The sequence below is a fragment of the Xenopus tropicalis genome, chromosome 7 (assembly GCF_000004195.4).
Source record: "Xenopus tropicalis strain Nigerian chromosome 7, UCB_Xtro_10.0, whole genome shotgun sequence".
In the NCBI taxonomy this organism is placed as follows: domain Eukaryota; kingdom Metazoa; phylum Chordata; class Amphibia; order Anura; family Pipidae; genus Xenopus; species Xenopus tropicalis.
The window spans coordinates 62,401,958-62,420,965 of NC_030683.2; the positions used below are offsets into that span (position 1 = coordinate 62,401,958).

The 19,008-nt window shown below is 40.4% G+C and overlaps 1 protein-coding gene across 4 annotated transcripts in view; it reads right to left on the reverse strand.

The window, feature by feature from the left end:
• Positions 1-16,964: 16,964 nt before the first annotated feature.
• Positions 16,965-19,008, reverse strand: part of drgx (dorsal root ganglia homeobox) — a 35,314-nt gene continuing 33,270 nt past the window's right edge. For all 4 annotated transcript variants that reach the window (XM_031906218.1, XM_031906217.1, XM_004915911.4 and 1 more), the window contains exon 7: positions 16,965-17,902. In XM_031906218.1, coding sequence (XP_031762078.1) covers positions 17,643-17,902 — 260 coding nt within the window. In that variant the 3' untranslated portion in view covers positions 16,965-17,642. The remainder of the gene's footprint in view (positions 17,903-19,008) is intronic.

The window sequence follows — 19,008 nt, forward strand, 5'->3', positions numbered from 1 at the left end:
TAGCTCTTAGTACTAGTTGATCCAGGGACTGGTCCGATTGCCATCTTGGAGTCAGGAAGGAATTTTTTCCCCTCTGCGGCAAATTATAGAGGCTTCAGATGGGGTTTTTTGCCTTCCTCTGGATCAACTAGTAGTTAGGCAGGTTATATATAGGCATTATGGTTGAACTTGATGGACGTATGTCTTTTTTTAACCCAACTGTCTTTTTTTAACCCAACTTACTATGTTACTATGTAAATCCAACCCACAACGCCTGTTTTCTATATTCAATATCCTTCTGCATCCTGTCAACTACGGCGATAAGACGAAGGAAGGAGCTGCATCCACTATGCGATGATCGATTGATCAAGCATCTTTCTGTATAGGAAGGAGTCAGGCTAGGCTCGACCAATCAATCGTCGCATAGTGGATGCAGCTCCTTCCTTCATCTTATTGCCGTAGTTCAATTGACAGGATGCAGAAGCCAAGTTTTAGCAGGTATTTTCTATTAAAGCATTTAAAATACTAAGTGGTTTGCAGGATAGGGCAGTTATTGGTGCAGGGTAGAATAGCTTTTTTACTTAAAAAAATTTAGTGTTACATTTCCTTTAAAACTAAAGACTACCTTTTGTAGCACTCACCAAGCACCTGATCTGGGAACTAGCACTTATATTGTAATGACACCCACTGATACCTACAGCACTTATATTTGCCTATTTGTGTCTGTAAGTTACCCTCCCATCTAGATTGTAAGCTCTACAGGGCAGGGACCATCCGCTTGTGTCTTTGACTTCTAACTTATTGCAACTGTATCTTGTATTTATTTATTTGTATTTATTGTTATACTGTGTATTTATCTATTATTATCTTAATAACCCCCTGTTTGTATTAATGTATTCTACTGTACAGTGTTGTGTACATAAGTAGCGCTTTATAAATAAAGATATACATACACAGATACCCCCTAAGTGACTTTTATCGCTTACCTATTACCACAGGCGGGTGCTCCTGTTAGGAGAAAATTGTACCAGCCTGGGGTAGCTGCAGCGATTGTTTCCTCTTCCTTCTTTCTTCTGTATTCTGAACTCCGTGGCCGGCACATGCGCAGTAGAGTGAAAAAGCCAACTTTTTTGTTAAAGTTCGGCTTTTCACTTTACTGCGCATTAGCAAGTGGCACAAAGACAGAAGAAGGAAGAAGAGACACTCGCTCGCAGGCTGGTGCTGTTTTCTTCTCACAGGAGCAACAGCCCAGGGTAAAAGGTAAGCGATTAAAGTCACTGGGGGGGTGCCTAACATTTTGGTACCCCCAGTGACATAGCCATTCTTTCTTCTTTAACTACAACTCTCAGAAACCCTAAGAGTTATAGCTTAATGATCAACTGCAGAAAGTAACACAGGGCAGCTTCCCACATCGATGTACAAAATAGTAGTACAATTTCATAGCAGATAAGATGGAAGCAGGTTGTAATGCAGATAGGTTGGGACTGAGAGGTTAAAAATAGCAGCAAAGCAAAGTAAAAAAGGGAGCTTATTTTTACACCAGTCTCATTGCATGCCGGTATAATGTTTTACATTAACCTTGACCGTAGGCTAATTGTTAAATACAAACTATATTACCCTACATGCACTGGGAGACTCATGCCAGGTAAAAAAATTACAATTGCAGCAGGCAGAGGCAGTGGTAGACTGTTGACCCAGGCTTACTCATCTGCTGCAGGCACATGTGAGCGTCAGGAGGTGACATCACCTGCCAGCTCAATGCTGGCTGACACCCCCGTCCCAGTTATTGTTTGATCCTAGGCTGACTTGGGCCTAAACACCCAGGATATTTTTAAGGAGCAGACAGGGATGGCAGGTACATTCCTGTTGGATAAGGAGGAGGAGGAGGAAATTGTAGGAGGTGTTTTGAAGGGTCCCCCTAATTGCAAGGCAGCAGGCTGCTGGTGTTGAGGTACAGGCCAGCATGCTGAATGACAGTGCCACATATGATATACGGTCTGATCCAGTGGAGGATTTTGATTATGACAGCGACAGACTCTGGGTGCCAGCTCAGGAGGATTACAACAGCAATTCAGAGGGGGAATTACACTATCAGTGTGGCACGGATACAGCGGCAGCCTCATCTGCCATTCCACCGGCTGATCTGTGACCTGCCAATGTGCTCGAATTCTACACTGCACATGGTGGATCCCCTTGTTAAGTGGAACTAAGTTGTCAGAAACTACATGCTGGAGCACAGTGCCAGGAGTTCTCAGGGTGTACAGCTGGGGTACTTTAGTGTAGAGCAATGGTAGCAGATGAGGTAGCTCTGCTGTGTACTTGTCCCATTTAAGCAAGTCGCACACTATCTTAGCAGGGACAAGGCATGAGTTATATCATACCCCTGGTTTTGCTCCTCAAGCGCACATTAGATGGCCTGCTAGAGGAAGGGGATGTTCCTGAGAAAAAGAAGAGGGTGTGCAGGCCCCGTAGGCAGGCAGAAGAAGCTGGGAGGCAAGATGAAGAGGAGATGCTGTCAGATGACAAGGATGAAGGAGAGGAGGACTGGGTGCCTGCAGAGCAGGAGGAGCAGAGCCAGGGCACACACCACCCACACATCCCAGCTTTTGTCTGTGGCCGGAAGTGCACTGGGCAGGAAGAGGAGAGAGATAACCTCATGAATCTAGAAGGCAGTTAGGAAGAAGTTGGTCAAGGGCAACTCTACTACATGGCTGCAGAGATGCCTCAGAAGTGATCCCTGGATCTGTTCCTTCAAAGAAGAGGAACATTACTGGGTGGCCACCATGTTTGACCCACAGTACAGGGACAAGCTGAGGGAGTTCCTTGTACCCAGTCAGAGAGACTGGAGGGTGGTTCAGTTGAAGAGGGCTTTGTGCTCCAATCTGGTGGAGGACCCGCCCTCCCAGCCTGCCACTTCTCAGGCCTCCACTACTTCACACATCCAGCTGAGACAGGGTGCAGGCAACAGCAGCATTGCAGGTAGAGGTGGTGATTTCATGGATGTGTAGAGAAGTTAATTTGAACTTTGACAGGCAGAAGCAGGCCAAGGCAGCAAAAGCTGAAGTCTACACCAACAGTGGCTAGAGAATATGGAGGTTGACTACATGAGATCTGTGGGTGTGCAGGACACCATGGACACTGATGATTACCCCTTGTATTTTTGGGTTTTCGAGGCTCTCCATTATGCTCGAAGGTGTTGGCTGGCCCTCTGTCAGACCGTGTCTTCGGTGCTGAAGCTGGGGTTGTCATTGAGAAGCAGACATACCTATCCACTGGCAGCGTGGATATGCTTTCATTCATCTAGATAAAAGAGGCATGTAGAAGCGAGAATATTCAAGTGACAATTGCAGATATTAGAGATTAGCCTCCTCTCTTCCTCACATATGTACACACCTCTCTAATGCTGCCTTATCCTGCTCTATACTCTCCTTCTCTCTACTTTTACCTATTCCACATTGTGTTTGTGAAGATTCTCATTCATAGTAAAAAAATGAAGCAAGAAGGAGTGGAACCTTATTATCACGGGGGGGGGGGGGTAAGTTAGTTGATGAGAATGGGGAAAAAGCAGAAATTTTGAACTCTTATTTTTCATATGTCTATACATGCTTCCCTTTTAATATGCCCAGTTCTAGTAATTTAGGAGGAAATTCAAAAGAGACTTGAACATGTAAAGATAAACAAAGGTCCAGGACCGGATGGGATTTATCCCAGGGTATTAAATGAGCTGAGCACTGATTGCCAAGCCTCTTCACATAATTTTTCAAGATTCGTTGAGGTCTGGCATGGTGCCGAGAGACTGGCGAATTGCTAATGTGGTGCCATTATTTAAAAAGGAATCCCCTTCTCAACCTGAAAACTATAGGCCTGTTAGTCTGACATTAGTAGTAGGAAAGTGTCAGGACTGGCCTCTGGCTAGAGACCAGCAGGTAGGGGCCTATGTGCAAAGTAACCTCCAGAACACCCTTTAAGGGCTGGACAGCCGAGTGAGGTAAAGCAAGGATGTTTAAAAAAGCTGAACAGAACAAACGAATAAATATAAAGGCCTGTGATGATAGGCAAAATAGACAGAGTCCGGTAACAGGCAAGTAGTCGGGGCTGGCAGAGTACTGGCAAGGTCCAGGGAGATCCACAAAAGACAGGGTACCAGGTGGGGACAGGAGAATGGATGCAGGAATCAGGCATGGACGGCAGGAGGGCAAGATCAGGCTCAGTAGCAATCGAGCAACTGGGTGTTGCCCGGAGAGGGTTTATATAGGCTGCTGATTACTAAAGCAGCCACACATGTTATAAATAGAGATATAGCGAACCTCACAAAAAAGTTTGCGAACCCGTTCGCGAACTTCCGCCAAAAAGTGCAAACTTTTGCAAACTTTGCGAACCCCATAGACTTCAATGAGAAGGCGAACTTTAAAAACTAGAAAAGCCATTTCTGGCCAGAAAACTGATTTTAAAGTTGTTTAAAGGGTGCCACGACCTGGACAGTGGCATGCAGGAGGGGGATCAAGGGCAAAAATTTCTCTGAAAAATAAGTTGTTGACACAGCGTTGCGTTTTGTGCTGTAGGGCAGAAATCACACTACATTTCTAAACTTGTGTAATAAACTGCTTTAAAATGTCTGGCGTCTACATGCCAATCAAGTCGTGTAAAGGTTACAGCCGGTTCACACACAAAGACAAAACGCCACAGTAGTGGATACGGAATATATTATTGCTGGTGGAAAAACATCGCTCAGGTGATTTTATTGCAATGCAATGTCACTACTATGTGTAACGTGTTTGGTGCACTACTATGAATAACAGCAAACAGCACTGGACACATTAAAGAACAGTAAGTTAAATTAAAAAAAAAAAAAATTAATAATAAAAAAAGTGATCTCTGGTTGGTGCTGGGGGTGAACTACTAGGAGCAGCACACCAGTCCCCAACACAGCTAGACTAATAGCACTCGGCTCTATAAATTACAGTAGCAAAGTAAAAAAACACAAATAAAAAAAAATTTGGTGAATACACGTGTGGTTGGTGCTGCTGCACTACTATGAGCAGCACACCTGTCTCCAACACACACAGACGGAGCTGCAGTACACAATGAAAAGAAGAGTAACAGTAATCAGAAAATAAAAGCAGTCCTTACAAGGACTATTGGGTTACAGCAGATGAGATCAGGACAGCTGCCCACAGCAGCTACATACAGAGCAGTAGAAAGTAGATTACTAGTCAGCAAAGCTACCTAAACTGTCCCTCAAACCCCTGCACAGCTCTCTCCCTATGTGCTAATACAGAGCAGTAGAAAGTAGATCACTAGTCAGCAAAGCTACCTAAACTGTCCCTCAAATCCCTGCACAGCTCTCTCCCTATGTGCTAATACAGAGCAGTAGAAAGTAGATTACTAGTCAGCAAAGCTACCTAAACTGTCCCTCAAATCCCTGCACAGCTCTCTCCCTATGTGCTAATACAGAGCAGTAGAAAGTAGATCACTAGTCAGCAAAGCTACCTAAACTGTCCCTCAAATCCCTGCACAGCTCTCTCCCTATACTAACTCATCAAGCACACACAGGCAGAATGTAAAATGGCTGCTGGGCTTCGGTTTATACATGGAAGGGAGTGGTCCGGGGGTGGTCCAGGAGGGAGAGCTGAAAAAGAGGAAAGAGAGATCGCTCAACAAGCAGATCTCAAACAAATTTCTCAGACAACAAAATAGAACGAAAAATAGATAAATAAATAGAACAAGTTATATATATACCAAATAATCAAATAAGGCTCGGGTGTTCAAACCCCGAGCACGCCGCTTGAAATTCAGACAAGTTAAACACTCGAATGGTCTAGAATCTGAGAAATCAGCATGCTCACCAAGGTTCGGCAGTGGTCCGGGTGCTCAAGGCCCCGAACCCGCAGCTGAAGGGAATTAACTCCAAAGTTGAAAGAAGGACGTTGAGCACCTCGGACGCTAGGAATCTGTTAAAATCCGAACTTTATTTCATCATGTTTAAAGACAAAGAGTGCACTCTTTGTTTTTAAACATGATGAAATAAAGTTCGGATTTTAACAGATTCCTAGCGTCCAAGGTGCTCGACGTCCTTCTTTCAACTCAGGAGGGAGAGCTGCCTGATTGGTTGCCATGTATCTGCTGACTCTGGGGTGAGAGGTCAAAATTTGGCTCCAGCTAAGGCGAACCCAAAATTACGAACATCGCTAAAAGTTTGCGAACTTGCGAACACCAATTTCCGTGCGAATTAGTTCTCCGGCGAACAGTTCGCTACATCTCTAGTTATAAACAAGATAGGTTGCGACTGAAGGGAAACTGGTAGAAATGCTGAAAGCACATAAGGGCAACTGACCCCATGTAGCTCAAAGAGCCTCCTGTGGCTCAGCAAGTAAGTGCACCTGCAGCTTGGCACAAAGTCCAGGGTTCAATTCCTAACAGAAAGCTTTTGGAAGGGGTAATTAGGGATAGGGTACTTTAATACATTGCAGTTCACAATACTATAAGTTTGTGCCAGCATGGTTTTATGCGTAACAGATCTTGCCAGACTAATTTAGTCGCCTTTTATGAGGAGGTGAGCAGGAACCTTGATGCTGGAATGGCAGTTGATGTCATCTACTTGGACTTTGCTAAACCGTGTTGATACAGTACCTCACAGAAGGTTAATGAACAAATTGAGGAATATTGGCCTAGAACATAATATTAGTAATTGGATAGAGAACTGGCTGAAGGATAGATTACAAAGAGTGGTGGTAAATGGAACATTTTCTAATTGGACCAGTGTGGTTAGTGGAGTACCGCAGGGGTCAGTCCTTGGTCCTTTGCTTTTTAACTTGTTTATTAATTACCTGGAGGTGGGCATAGAGAGTACTGTTTCTATTTTTGCTGATGACACTATTTTTGCTGATGGGCAACAAACTGGAAAATGAGGTTCAGTGTTAACAAGTGCAAAGTTATGCACTTTGGTAGAAATAATATAAACGCAAACTATCTACTGAATGGTAGTTTGTTGGGGGTATAGTTTTTTAAGTATATTAATAGTAAAAAGATGCAGGTTGAGGGTGTTGCCCCATTGAGTTATAGTAACAATATGGTTACAGCGGATACAGAAAAGGCTAGTTCTTTTCTTCTGTGTATACAGTAGAGGAGCCAGTGGGCCAAGTCCCACCCAATAGCTGCACTGTTGCCTCAGCTCCAACTACACAGTGGTTGACACAGGATATGGTGCTTAAAGGGTTACACAAGATAAATGTAAACAAGGCACCGGGGCCAGATGGAATACACCCTCGGGTACTGAGAGAGCTAGGGTCAGAATTACAGTGGCCCTTGTTTCTGATATTCTGAGACTCTCTTTCATCAGGTATGGTACCTAGGGATTGGAAGAAGGCGAATGTCATTCCTATATTTAAAAAGGGAGTACAATCTCAACATGGCAATTATAGGCCTGTAAGTTTGACATCCGTGGTGGGCAAGTTATTTGAAAGCTTGTTAAGGGATCACATACAAAATTATGTACTGGAGAATGCCATTATGAGCAGTAATCAGCATGGCTTTATGAAGGACAGGTCATGTCAGACCAATTTAATTGCTTTTTATGATGAGGTAAGTAAGAAGCTGGACAGTGGGGATGCAGTAGATGTAATCTATTTGGATTTTGCCAAAGCATTTGATACCGTTCCCCACAAACGACTGCTTACTAAGCTAAGGTCTATTGGTCTTAGTGAAGTCGTTTGCACATGGATAGAAAACTGGCTACAGGATCGGGTACAGAGGGTGGTTGTTAATGGTACACTCTCTACTTGGAATAAGGTTCTCAGTGGGGTCCCTCAGGGTTCTGTACTGGGTCCACTTTTGTTTAATTTGTTCATAAATGACTTAGGGGAGGGTATAATAAGTAATGTGTGGGTTAGACCGAGCGCTGGCGCAATAGTGTGTTTCTAGCAGCTGGTCAACACTACAGCGTGGGTTAGGCCGAGCTCTGGTGATTTCTTTCTGTATTATAAGTAATGTATCAGTGTTTGCAGATGACACAAAATCTGCAGACCAGTCAATTCTATCCAGGATGTGGCATCCTTGCAGCAGGATCTTGGCCAACTGGCAATCTGGGCGGCTAAGTGGCAGATGAGATTTAATGTGGATAAATGTAAGGTCATGCACCTGGGATGTAAAAATATGCAAGCCACTTATACCCTTAATGGGACTGCACTAGGCAAATCCATAATGGAGAAGGACCTTGGAGTCCTTGTAGATAATAAACTTGGCTGTAGCAAGCAATGCCAGGCAGCAGCTGCAAGGGCAAACAAGGTTTTGAGCTGTATTAAAAGGGGTATAGATTCACGGGAGGAGGGGGTTATTCTTCCCCTTTACAGAGCACTGGTAAGGCCCCATCTAGAATATGCTGTTCAATTCTGGTCTCCAGGGCTCAAATGGGACATGATTGTGTTAGAGAGGGTCCAGAGAAGGGCAACTAAGTTAGTAAAGGGTATGGAAAGTCTCAGTTATAAAGAAAGACTGGCCAAGTTGGGTCTGGAGAAGAGGCGCTTAAGAGGTGACATGATAACTATGTATAAGTATATAAGGGGATCATATAATAATCTTTCTAATGTTTTATTTACCAGTAGGTCCTTCCAATGGACACGAGGGCACCCCTCCGTTTAGAAGAAGGGAGGTTCCGTTTAAATATTCGGAAAGGATTTTTTACTGTGAGAGCTGTGGAATTCCCTCCCCAAATCAGTCGTACTGGCTGATACATTATATAACTTTAAGAAGGGGCTGGATGGATTCTTAGCAAGTGAGGGAATACAGGGTTATGGGAGATAGCTCTTAGTACAAGTTGATCCAGGGACTGGCCATCTTGGAGTCAGGAAGGAATTTTTTCCCCTCTGTGGCAAATTAGAGAGGCTTCAGATGGGGTTTTTTGCCTTCCTCTGGATCAACTAGTAGTTAGGCAGGTTATATATAGGCATTATGGGTGAACGTGATGGACGTATGTCTTTTTTCAACCCAACTTACTATGTTACTATGTTACTATGTATCCTTAATGGAGAAGGATCTAGGGGTTTTTGTAGATAACAAGTTGTCTAATTCCAGGCAATGTCATTCTGTGGCTACTAAAGCAAATAAAGTGCTGTCTTGTATTAGAAAGGGCATTGACTCAAGGGATAAAAACATAATTTTGCCTCCTTAAAGGTCCCTGGTAAGGCCTCACCTTGAGTATGCCGTGCAGTTTTGGGCTCCAGTTCTTAAGAAGGATATTAATGAGCTGGAGAGAGTGCAGAGACGTGCAACTAAACTGGTAAAAGGGATGGAAAATTTAAGCTATGGGGTTAGACTGTCGAGGTTGGGGTTGTTTTCTCTGGAAAAGAGGCGCTTGTGAGGGGACATGATTACTCTGTACAAGTACATTAGAGGGGATTATAGGCAGATAGGGGATGTTCTTTTTTCCCATAAAAACGATCAACGCACCAGAGGTCACCCCTTTAGATTAGAGGCCTATTGTGATACTAATATCTACAGTTAGTATTAGTGGCTGTATACTGTATATAGTTTATGTATGTGAGTGTATAGATTGGTAAGTATAGGTTGTGTGTGCTGGGGTTACTTGGATGGGTTGAACTTGATGGACTCTAGTCTTTTTTCAACCCTATGTAACTATCTAGGTCATGCTATATCAGTAGGAGTAAGTCAAATCAGGACTGGAATAAATACCCTGGAATTTTGCTCCAATCAGCATTAATCTGTTTATCATAACCAGCATGGGATCAGGGATCTCATGAAGGTGATTGTATTAGTATCTAGTAGAATTAAGTCTAAAACAACTGGACTTTTCTGAGTTTTTCTTGAAAATGTTTCACCACTCATCTGAGTGGCATCTTCAGTTCAAATGACTGGTAGGGAATTCCCCGGTATTTAAACTCTTGATGGTAGTACAGTCACAGACATCCATCAGATGAATGGTGAAACGTTTTCAAGAAAAACTCAAAAAAGTCCAGTTGTTTTAGACTTAATTCTACTAGATACTGTATTTCATGACCTGGATGAATGAGAATTTTCATAAAGTGATTGTATTAGCATGATTGGAGCTTTAGGGTGTTATTATACCTTCCAGGGAGAGGGGCCAAAACAGGTTATGATAAACAGATTATGCTAATTGGAGTAACATTCCAGGGTATTTATTCCAGGAAGAACTTTGTATAAATCATTCTGAATTGAGAAAGTCAGTTGCATGACTGGCGAAACGTTTTCAGGGAGAAAAAAAAAGAAAAAACACAGCAAGTTCAGTTGATTTGACTTAATACTACAGCTATTCCACCTTGGTTGATATCTGTGGTGCTGCTACTACTACTACTACTGTGTTGTTGCCAATTTTTTTCTTGTGGGGGGCCTGTCCAGGGTCCTACTTTCTAGTCATTGTCCTTCTGTAATATGCTATTTTTATCTTGGTGGGAGCTAGTTGTCACTCAAGCTGGGTCCTACTCTCCGCTCTCCAGTTTTTATAATCTGTAGAAACACCTGCATTCATACCAATAACAGTCCCTTACAAAAATGCTCAAAATTTTCTAAGCTGTTGTCAATACAGGCCTAGTGAGTAATACTACAAGTCAAGTCCTGCTGCCTCTTAGCACTCGTTAAGACACCTACAATCATACAAATAGCATTATGTTTAAGAAGTGCTCAAATGTCTCTAAACTGTTGCCATCACAGGCCTAGTTAACTAGGCCTTTGATACATATGCCTTTTAAACATGTGCCTTTGCCACATATGCTTTTAACAGCTCCGTCTTTAAGAATTTTAAACGGTAAAGTTTTGCATTATGTAAATGTAGTTGAAAGGATGTGATGTTGTCTCTAAAGAAGTGGCAAGCTGCCACAAAAAGCGTTGGCACTGCTTTTGTGATCGCACAATTTATTCTTCATGAAGAGAGTTTTTAAGATCTGTGTGGTGAATAAGCACCATCACTCTCAACTGTGTTTTCAGAATTGAAGGGACCTTGTTCAGTTGTAGACACTGTACCCCTCTGGTCAACCATATAGAGCAGCTGCTCTACTTTAGTGTTTTTGTCATACCCATTCCTGTAATAAAAATGAATTATGTGCATTATTTGTGCAAACGTGCTGTGTGAAGTAAGCTTAATTCATGAAGAGGGGATCTTATTTAATACTCAGTCTAGCATGTTGAAAAAAGAACTCATGCTGGAAGCCTTTTCCATTCCATCAACCAACTGTGAGAAATGTAGCTGAGAAAAATGACAATACAGGACACAAAGATTAATTTAATCTCTTTATTTACACAATGATGGTATATGCGTATCCTCTGAGAGGCTGTTTCTCTCTCCCCACCAGCTTACTGCCTGCCCCACTCTGAGCCTGACTTTCTCCAGCACTGCATAGTCACTACACAGGAGCCATGAATTATTAAATCAGTATTTCGTGGTAATACATAATTTCTTATCAATTATTCATGCTAATGTGTGTGTAGTTTACTTAATTGTGTTATTGACGATCAAAAGTAATTTCCTGAAAGTCCTCAAGGACAGAAAATTTAATCAGCGTAACGGCTGCTCAGATGCGCAGACGTTAAGTATTCTTAATTTGCTGAGCAGTTCACTTATTTACGCTCCTTTCCCAGGAAATATGAGTTTAATCAAACTATGGCAGTGAGGATATTGTGCACTTTCAGACTTTAGCACCGAAGGCTGGAAGGAAAATAACTCTTTGAATGCCAAACTGCCCTATGCTAGCTTTGGTTGTAGCCATATTCCAGGTTTACCCTTCCTAAATAGAAGCATTTTCTCTGTACAGCTTTTCACTGAGTATAAGGGACAGCATGTTTGCCAGCTGAGTATATAAACATATATCACTTTATTTCCTCCAGACTCACATAAATAAAAGTGTGTGATTCATGTAGGAAATGAAGGATGTTTTTCATCCTTTTTTAAAATTTAGGAATTCATGGTAATATAAACATATAAAAGCAAAATCTAATTTCTGTAAGATGGTAAGTCCTCTGTACAAATACATCTTCATGCTTGTTCACTAAGTACCTGCAAATTTCTACTCTTGGCTGCTGTAATGATTTTAGAGCAAAAAATGAAGGTACCATAGGTCACACTGATGGTGGTAAAATGTAAAGCCAGTGCACAGCTGTGTTTTTATTAGAGCACCACAAGAAGTCCTTTCCTGCACTGAAGCAAAAAGTACTTACAGGTCTTTTTCTCATTAGAGATAGTGCTTTAGTTTCTCCAAAAATAGAGGGGTGGACATTCCTTCTATAAAGAAAGACTCTCTGAATGTCCCAGTACCTTCTAAATGCTGGCACATTTGGGGCTTCTGTTTCTGCTTTCAGGAATGATTCATTTTCTGGACTTTGCAAACAATGGTAAAAGGGTAATGGGTATATATTTGCAATCAGATTATTGAGCAAGAGTCTCAGTTGCTGATTGTGTCTGACCAGCAGAGAGGTACAGTATATGCATACTGGTATTAGTTTCTGTAAAATTTCCATAGCATAAGGGAAATAGTATTATCTAATATCACATTTTCTTCAAATAGACATATTCATATACCCATATTTATACTCTTCTGAACTAGGTTAATGCTGCTTGGGCAGATACCAACCAGTATTTTTTTTTTATTTCTTTCTTTCATTTAAAGGCTGTTTCATTCTAGCTTTCCAGAACTATCCTGCAAGACATCTAGAGGATATTTTCAGCTGCTGCAGTTTCAAGCAATTGAAAACACAAAATGTGGATAATTATTTATCGTTATTATCAACATGGTTTATACCATATAGAAAGTGGTTATCACCCCAAATCTTAGCCTCTGAATTTTTTTTAGATAAGCTCTCATGAGTAGTGATGAGCAAATTTTTTTGCCAGGCATGGATTCGCATAGAATTTACGCATTTCACCATTGTCGAATTGTTTTGCGAAAGTTCAGTGAAAATTTGCCGCAGGCAAATTCGACATGTGTTAAAAGAAATCATGATCACATCAAATTGGTTGCGTCAAATTTGGGCACGGTTTGTGTCAAATTTGGCCAAGGTCGACAAAAATAAGACACAGGCGACAAAAAAGTCATGTGACAAATGCGTTTTGCGGATTTTTCACCTTTCTCAAATTTTCTTGTTGTTTCGTGAATCTTATGGCGAAGCAAAACAGGACAGATTCGCTCATCGCACTACTTATGAGGGCCATTGCCAGTTTGCCATGAACCAGTATTAGGAAGTTATTACTTGTATAGCCAGTGTTTTATATCAGTTTCTGGCCAGCAATGCAAATCAGCTTACCCTGGTGAAACCTTGGCTGCATCGTTCACAAGTGACTGATTGATGTGGCACTGACTCATGTGTCAGCTGCTTTATATTAATCATACATAACCTCTGAAACTTATTCTTGTAACTATCTGCTACTGCGAAATCATCACCACTTTCATAAGCTTATTGTTTATAACCCATAGCAAAATTCCAGAATACCCTGAAAGCATAATGGCTTAACTTAGTCTGAATTTCTAAACGTAGACTTTCGCAGTTCCACAAGAAAATCATAAAAAGTTATTTCCGTGATTGCATATAAAACACTCGGTTATGCTTCATATTTTGCAACCCTGACTGATTTCGGAGGCATCTAGAATTAGGTGGTAGGCTAAAAATAACTGTATCAACAGTTAATTGGGGTAAATTTGGGGACCTGTACTTTTTTCCACATATCCTGCTAATATAATTTATTCTGTTGAGACATTTTGTAAAAATAAATAAAAGGTAGTGGACTAAATTTTATTTCTGAGCCAAACTAGCATTTTCCTGTATTTACAAAATTTGGGGTTTTTGTATAATTAGCTACATTTTGACTTGACCATTTGTTACCTGGTTATTTAAAACCTTACTTGGACCATATGTGGCAAGTTGCACTAGTGCAATAGAAGAAAGGCAATTGTTAGACAAGGTTGTTTCTCGGCCTTAATGGATAAACACAGGACCAGAAACATCCCAACTGCTCACCCTCACTCCATTATGTGCCTGCAGCTGCAGGCACGGCATCTGCTTGGGTGCAGACCCAGGAGTGAATTTTGTCACTAAAATGCATGCACTAGCCTTTCTGCGTCAAAGTCCACTTCATGGTTCTGCAAGTGTAGACACATCACAGAGTGGAGTTAAGCAGTCAGGACTTTATCCTCAGTGTTGCAAGTGAAGGTAAATATTAGGAAGCATTAAAGCACAGCAAAAAAAAATGAATTATATCAAGCTAGGAACCAAAATATTGTATTCCTAAAGAATTTTACTGTGAGAAAATGTAGGTGGATATGGAATATATTAAGTTAAAACAAAATCTAAGGTAACATGGAATATTGAAGAAACTCAAAACATATGCTCACTGAGCAGCCAGTTAAGCAGCCAAATTTACAGGGAGGTGTAAGGCAGGGTTGCCACCTGGCTGGTATTTTTTTAGCAGTAGAAGCTTATGCTGTCCTGTCTCTGCTGGGGAAAAACCTCTAGCACTATATGAATTAATGTGCTGGAGGAGGTATCTATTTTTTAAACAATTCTTTACTGACAAAATTATTAGACAAAAGGGGCCGTAAGGAAAAGTTTACAAAATGTGAACTTACCCTTTAATGATTTTCCTCATTACATGCAAAAAAGGAGCCAGGGTGTATACTGTATAACAGCTTACCCCAAACATATTTTCAGTGGCTTACATGTAATTACACATTAACCAATGTTAGTGTCAACTCCCCCTGTAAATTTGGCTGCTTAACTGGCTGCACAGTGAGCATATGTTTTGAGTGCTAAATGCCCACAAGTACTGCAAGAGCTTAAGCCAGGACATTATTAGCCCTTTTCTTTAACTCTCTCTTATCTGGTATGGTACCAGTGGATTTGAGGCAAGTTGATATACTGTATGTCTTACATTTACATTTTTAGCAATAGTAGGACTGTAAGTCTGACAATTGTAGTGGGAAAGTTATTTTAAGTTTATTAGGAGATCTCATTAAAGATAATGCCCTGGAGAATAGCATGTTAAGCAATAATGTGAATAGGTTTATGAAGAACAGACCATATCACGCATAATTACTTACTGTTTATGAAGTGGTGTTGCAGTAGATGTGATCTACTTAGTTTCCCAAGACTTTTGATACAGTCCCCTAAAACTTAGATTTGTAATAAAAGTTTTGTTGGTTGTGGTTGTGTGTACATTGATAGAAATATTTAGAAATAGATATATAGCTATTTAGAAATATTACTGAAAGAGCATGTACAAAGAGTGGTCATTTAGTAGCTGGAGTATGGTTCCAAGTGGTGGTTATCGGACAAAATACTAAAATTGATACATAAAGGTCAACTTGACAAACATGGCTTTTTTCAACCTCTGCTAACCGTATTTAACTATGTAACATTAAAAGGTGTGTCTGGTAACATTAGTTATGGTACAGAACACACCTGGGTATATGAAGTCTCAGTTCAGTCAGATATTTTTATACAGGCAATGCAATACGTTAGTCTATTAAAAAATCAATAAAACATTAATTAAACCCAAAAGGATTGTTTTGCATCCAATAAGGATTATTTATATCTTAGTTGGGATCAATAACAAGGTACTGTTTATTTGTTATTTCTACAGAGAAAAAGGAAATCAGTTTTAAAATTCTGAATTATTTGATTAAAATGGAGTCTATGGGAGATGGGCCTTCCATAATTCGGAGCTTTCTGGATAATGGGTTTCCGGATAAGGGATCCCATACCTGTACTTAGTGATAAAGGTTGTAGCTTTAAGGTGGTCCTCTTAAAGAAAATCTCATTTATATAGATACATTTTATTGGTATCAGGTGATTTCCCTTTTTTACAGATATAATCAAAGCAAGCAGCTCCTCCTGCTGGTACTGTCTGCAACTACTGACATTACAAACTGGTCTAAAAGACAAATGGTTTTTGGTTTTTTTTTCAGAAAAATATTTCAGAGAAATGACTCAGGGAGTACCAGTGCCATTTTTTGACTTTTATTTATAGATTTTTTTTTTAAAATTTTGTCTCAAATAGTGTATGTGTGGTTGCGTGCGTGTGTCTCCTTACCATAGGGGGGTAGCTATTCTGCCTATATTCTTGCCCAAGTGTATATGCTTGTATGTATTAGGGATGTAAATGTTCCCCTTCAAAAAATTATGAAACCATGCTTTTTTTTCAAGCCATCCTTGTATTTGACTATTAATATGATAGGGTATATGAAAAAAGACCTAAAATGGACTGGGCTATAAGTGATGGCTATGAATGTAGATTTCTCTGTCTGATTTATTTGGGAGCATTTGTTAATGGCAGAACAAAACAAGGTTGTATAGGCATCTTAGAAATCAGAGTAACTACTTTTTCTCAAAAAGTAAACTTTCTTTTCTTTTAATAATATTGGCATGCATTATTTTAACCAGCATGGTTGGCAAAATACTAGCCAAGTGGCAACTCTTAAGGACATCCCCTGTCTCTCAAATTGTAATTATGCCATCAACAGTATAAAATTACTTGTACTGCATCAATACTTATTATTCATTAAAGAATGTAGAATGCCATTTTTCCCAGTGGAGGGAGCTCAAAGTCTCCTAATGCTGTCTGATAGGCAAGGATGGTAAAGCAACTCTTTCAGTGATTTCTTGCAGCTGTATAAGGAAAAGGAAAAGAGAGCTACTTCCTACCCCACTTTACAGTCTCATTCTAAACATGAAATCCAATATGCATGCAAAAACATAAATATGTATGAACAAGAGTCTTTGTAAATGTAAACATGTGAATAAAACCAAATACATGTAAAAGCAATGCTGTCATGGTTTAGTCAGTGGCTGACTGGGTAATGCCAGCCCTGAGAGGCTTAATCGTCTATTATGGTAAGTTCACATATGAGACGAGGTGAATTTTTTTGAGGAGAAGTTACACTTAGATAACGCCATTGTGGATATGTTTTCATCTTCAACTGACATCGCACTTTTCATCAAACTTAAATGATTTGGGAATTACCTTTAGATATTTGGCAGGAAAGAGGTCAATTTAATGAAGCCACAGACAATATTAAATGAGAAAAATACTTCTGGATCAGAGCTCTGCTCATCTCCAAGCAATAAGACCAATGCAATCTTAGTGTCATATAACATAACAAATAATGGATAGGACAATAAATAAATAAATAGTTGATATATTGGGGCACAGTCCACCATGCTCTTGTTCCCAGGGGGGAACATTTATTACATATGGCAGAATTTAAGCCTGCAGCAAATTAGGTCTTTTCTTACAGCATAGAAAGCAGCTGATGAGGCTAGCAAGACCCATAAGACCCAAAAAGTCTTCTACTGTGGTTCATGAGAGCTTTGGAAGCCCTGACTAAAACTAAATATTTGTTTGCAATGGGTGCATACACCCATGCACCCACGCACCTATTTGAACTCACAGTCTGTGTGTTGAGCAATGGACCCATCCATTACACAGCCTTCTTTTAGTTACCGTGAGCAAGTCTGGAGCCCAATAGCAGAATCACTGTTGAAGTAAGCATGAATGCTGATAAAGACTTTTCTCTGTTTTTCCCAAAAGGGAGTGACAAGAACTTGGTAGATCACATGCCCCATCTTTCAGGCTATAAAGACAATGCACATCACGGTGGGTGGCAGATACATTTTGTTTGTCATTTTGTTCTCTCTGTCATGTTCTCTCATACAGTTTTTTCTGTGTCACTTTGTTCAGCCTGTGGTACTCTCTCATGTCCTCCCTCAAGAGGGGCAGAAGCTGATGCTCCAGTGCTGTTCCCTGCTGAAGGTAGAAGTTGTGCAGATTGCAGTACTGCTTCTGAATGCTCCCGTGCTTTCATTCGGAGGGCTGCTACACTGGCTGTGCGATGACTTTGGCAGCCGTATGGGGGTAAGAAAGAGAGACCCAAGGGGTCAGATACGCAGCAAGAACACAAGGGACTGCCTGCAAGAGAGAAAGGGAAAATGCCTTGTTAAATAGGCCAGGCATTATCAGATTAGTTTATCAATGATTAAATAACATGAATAAAGTTTGTTCTGCTTCAGCCACCCAAACATTTATTTATTAAACGATTGTTTTTATTGATAATCATATGATTAGTTACTCTGTATTGGTTGTCCAGGTGAAACTATGTCCATTTTATTGCATAAACCCATTGCATAAACCCATACTGAAGTTAATAATCCGTTTTCCTGTTTTCATTTCTTCATTGTAAAAGACTGAAAATTTCAAGTTGTTTCTAATTCTGTAAATCCTCTATGCTGCAGATATAAGATAACACTGCAGGCCATTTAAGCTTGTTGATTGCAGGTGATATATACTTTGTGCCATTTTACACACACACACACACATATATATATATATATATACACCTGCATAAAGACAGATAAGTCAGCAAAATGCATGTTAAAGATATGCTGACACCTGAAATTAAAGTGTTTTTTAAATATAACATAACATTGTTTTTGCATGCTATTTATAATTTTCCCATAAAAGTACTTTCTGATGTTTTTATATTACCTATCTGATCCCTTATGTTCCTCTAAGAGGGGGCTGCCATATTTGTGTAGCAGTAGTCTGTTAACATTAGAAGTTATAACAGGCTGAGAAGGGACAGTAAGGTTTAGGAACTTCAAGTAAATACTTTTGTGTCAGTATCACTTTAAGAGTCATAATGTAGCACTGGTTTTGCCCAATTTTTTTCAACAGCCATTACTTGAAGACTGACCTTCCATAAGCACTGTGGAAAGGAAATAAGCAACTAGTTTAAATACCCTCTAAATGGGCTTCTGACTGTGTCCCTATCCACAACTTTGGGTCACCCTGGAGGGAAGTGAAGTTGCATAGTTACGGAACCTCAGTAGTGTAGTGATGATGTTATACTGAAGCAACCTCAAAAAAATCATTCTTCTGAATTGCACATATTATGGTGTTGCTGAGCACTGATGCTACATACATGTCATGATGTAAGTGGTGCCTGGACCAAACAGTAAATAGCAATGGGGGACCTTAGTGCAAAAAAAAAAAAAAAAGGGGGGAGACTTGGACAG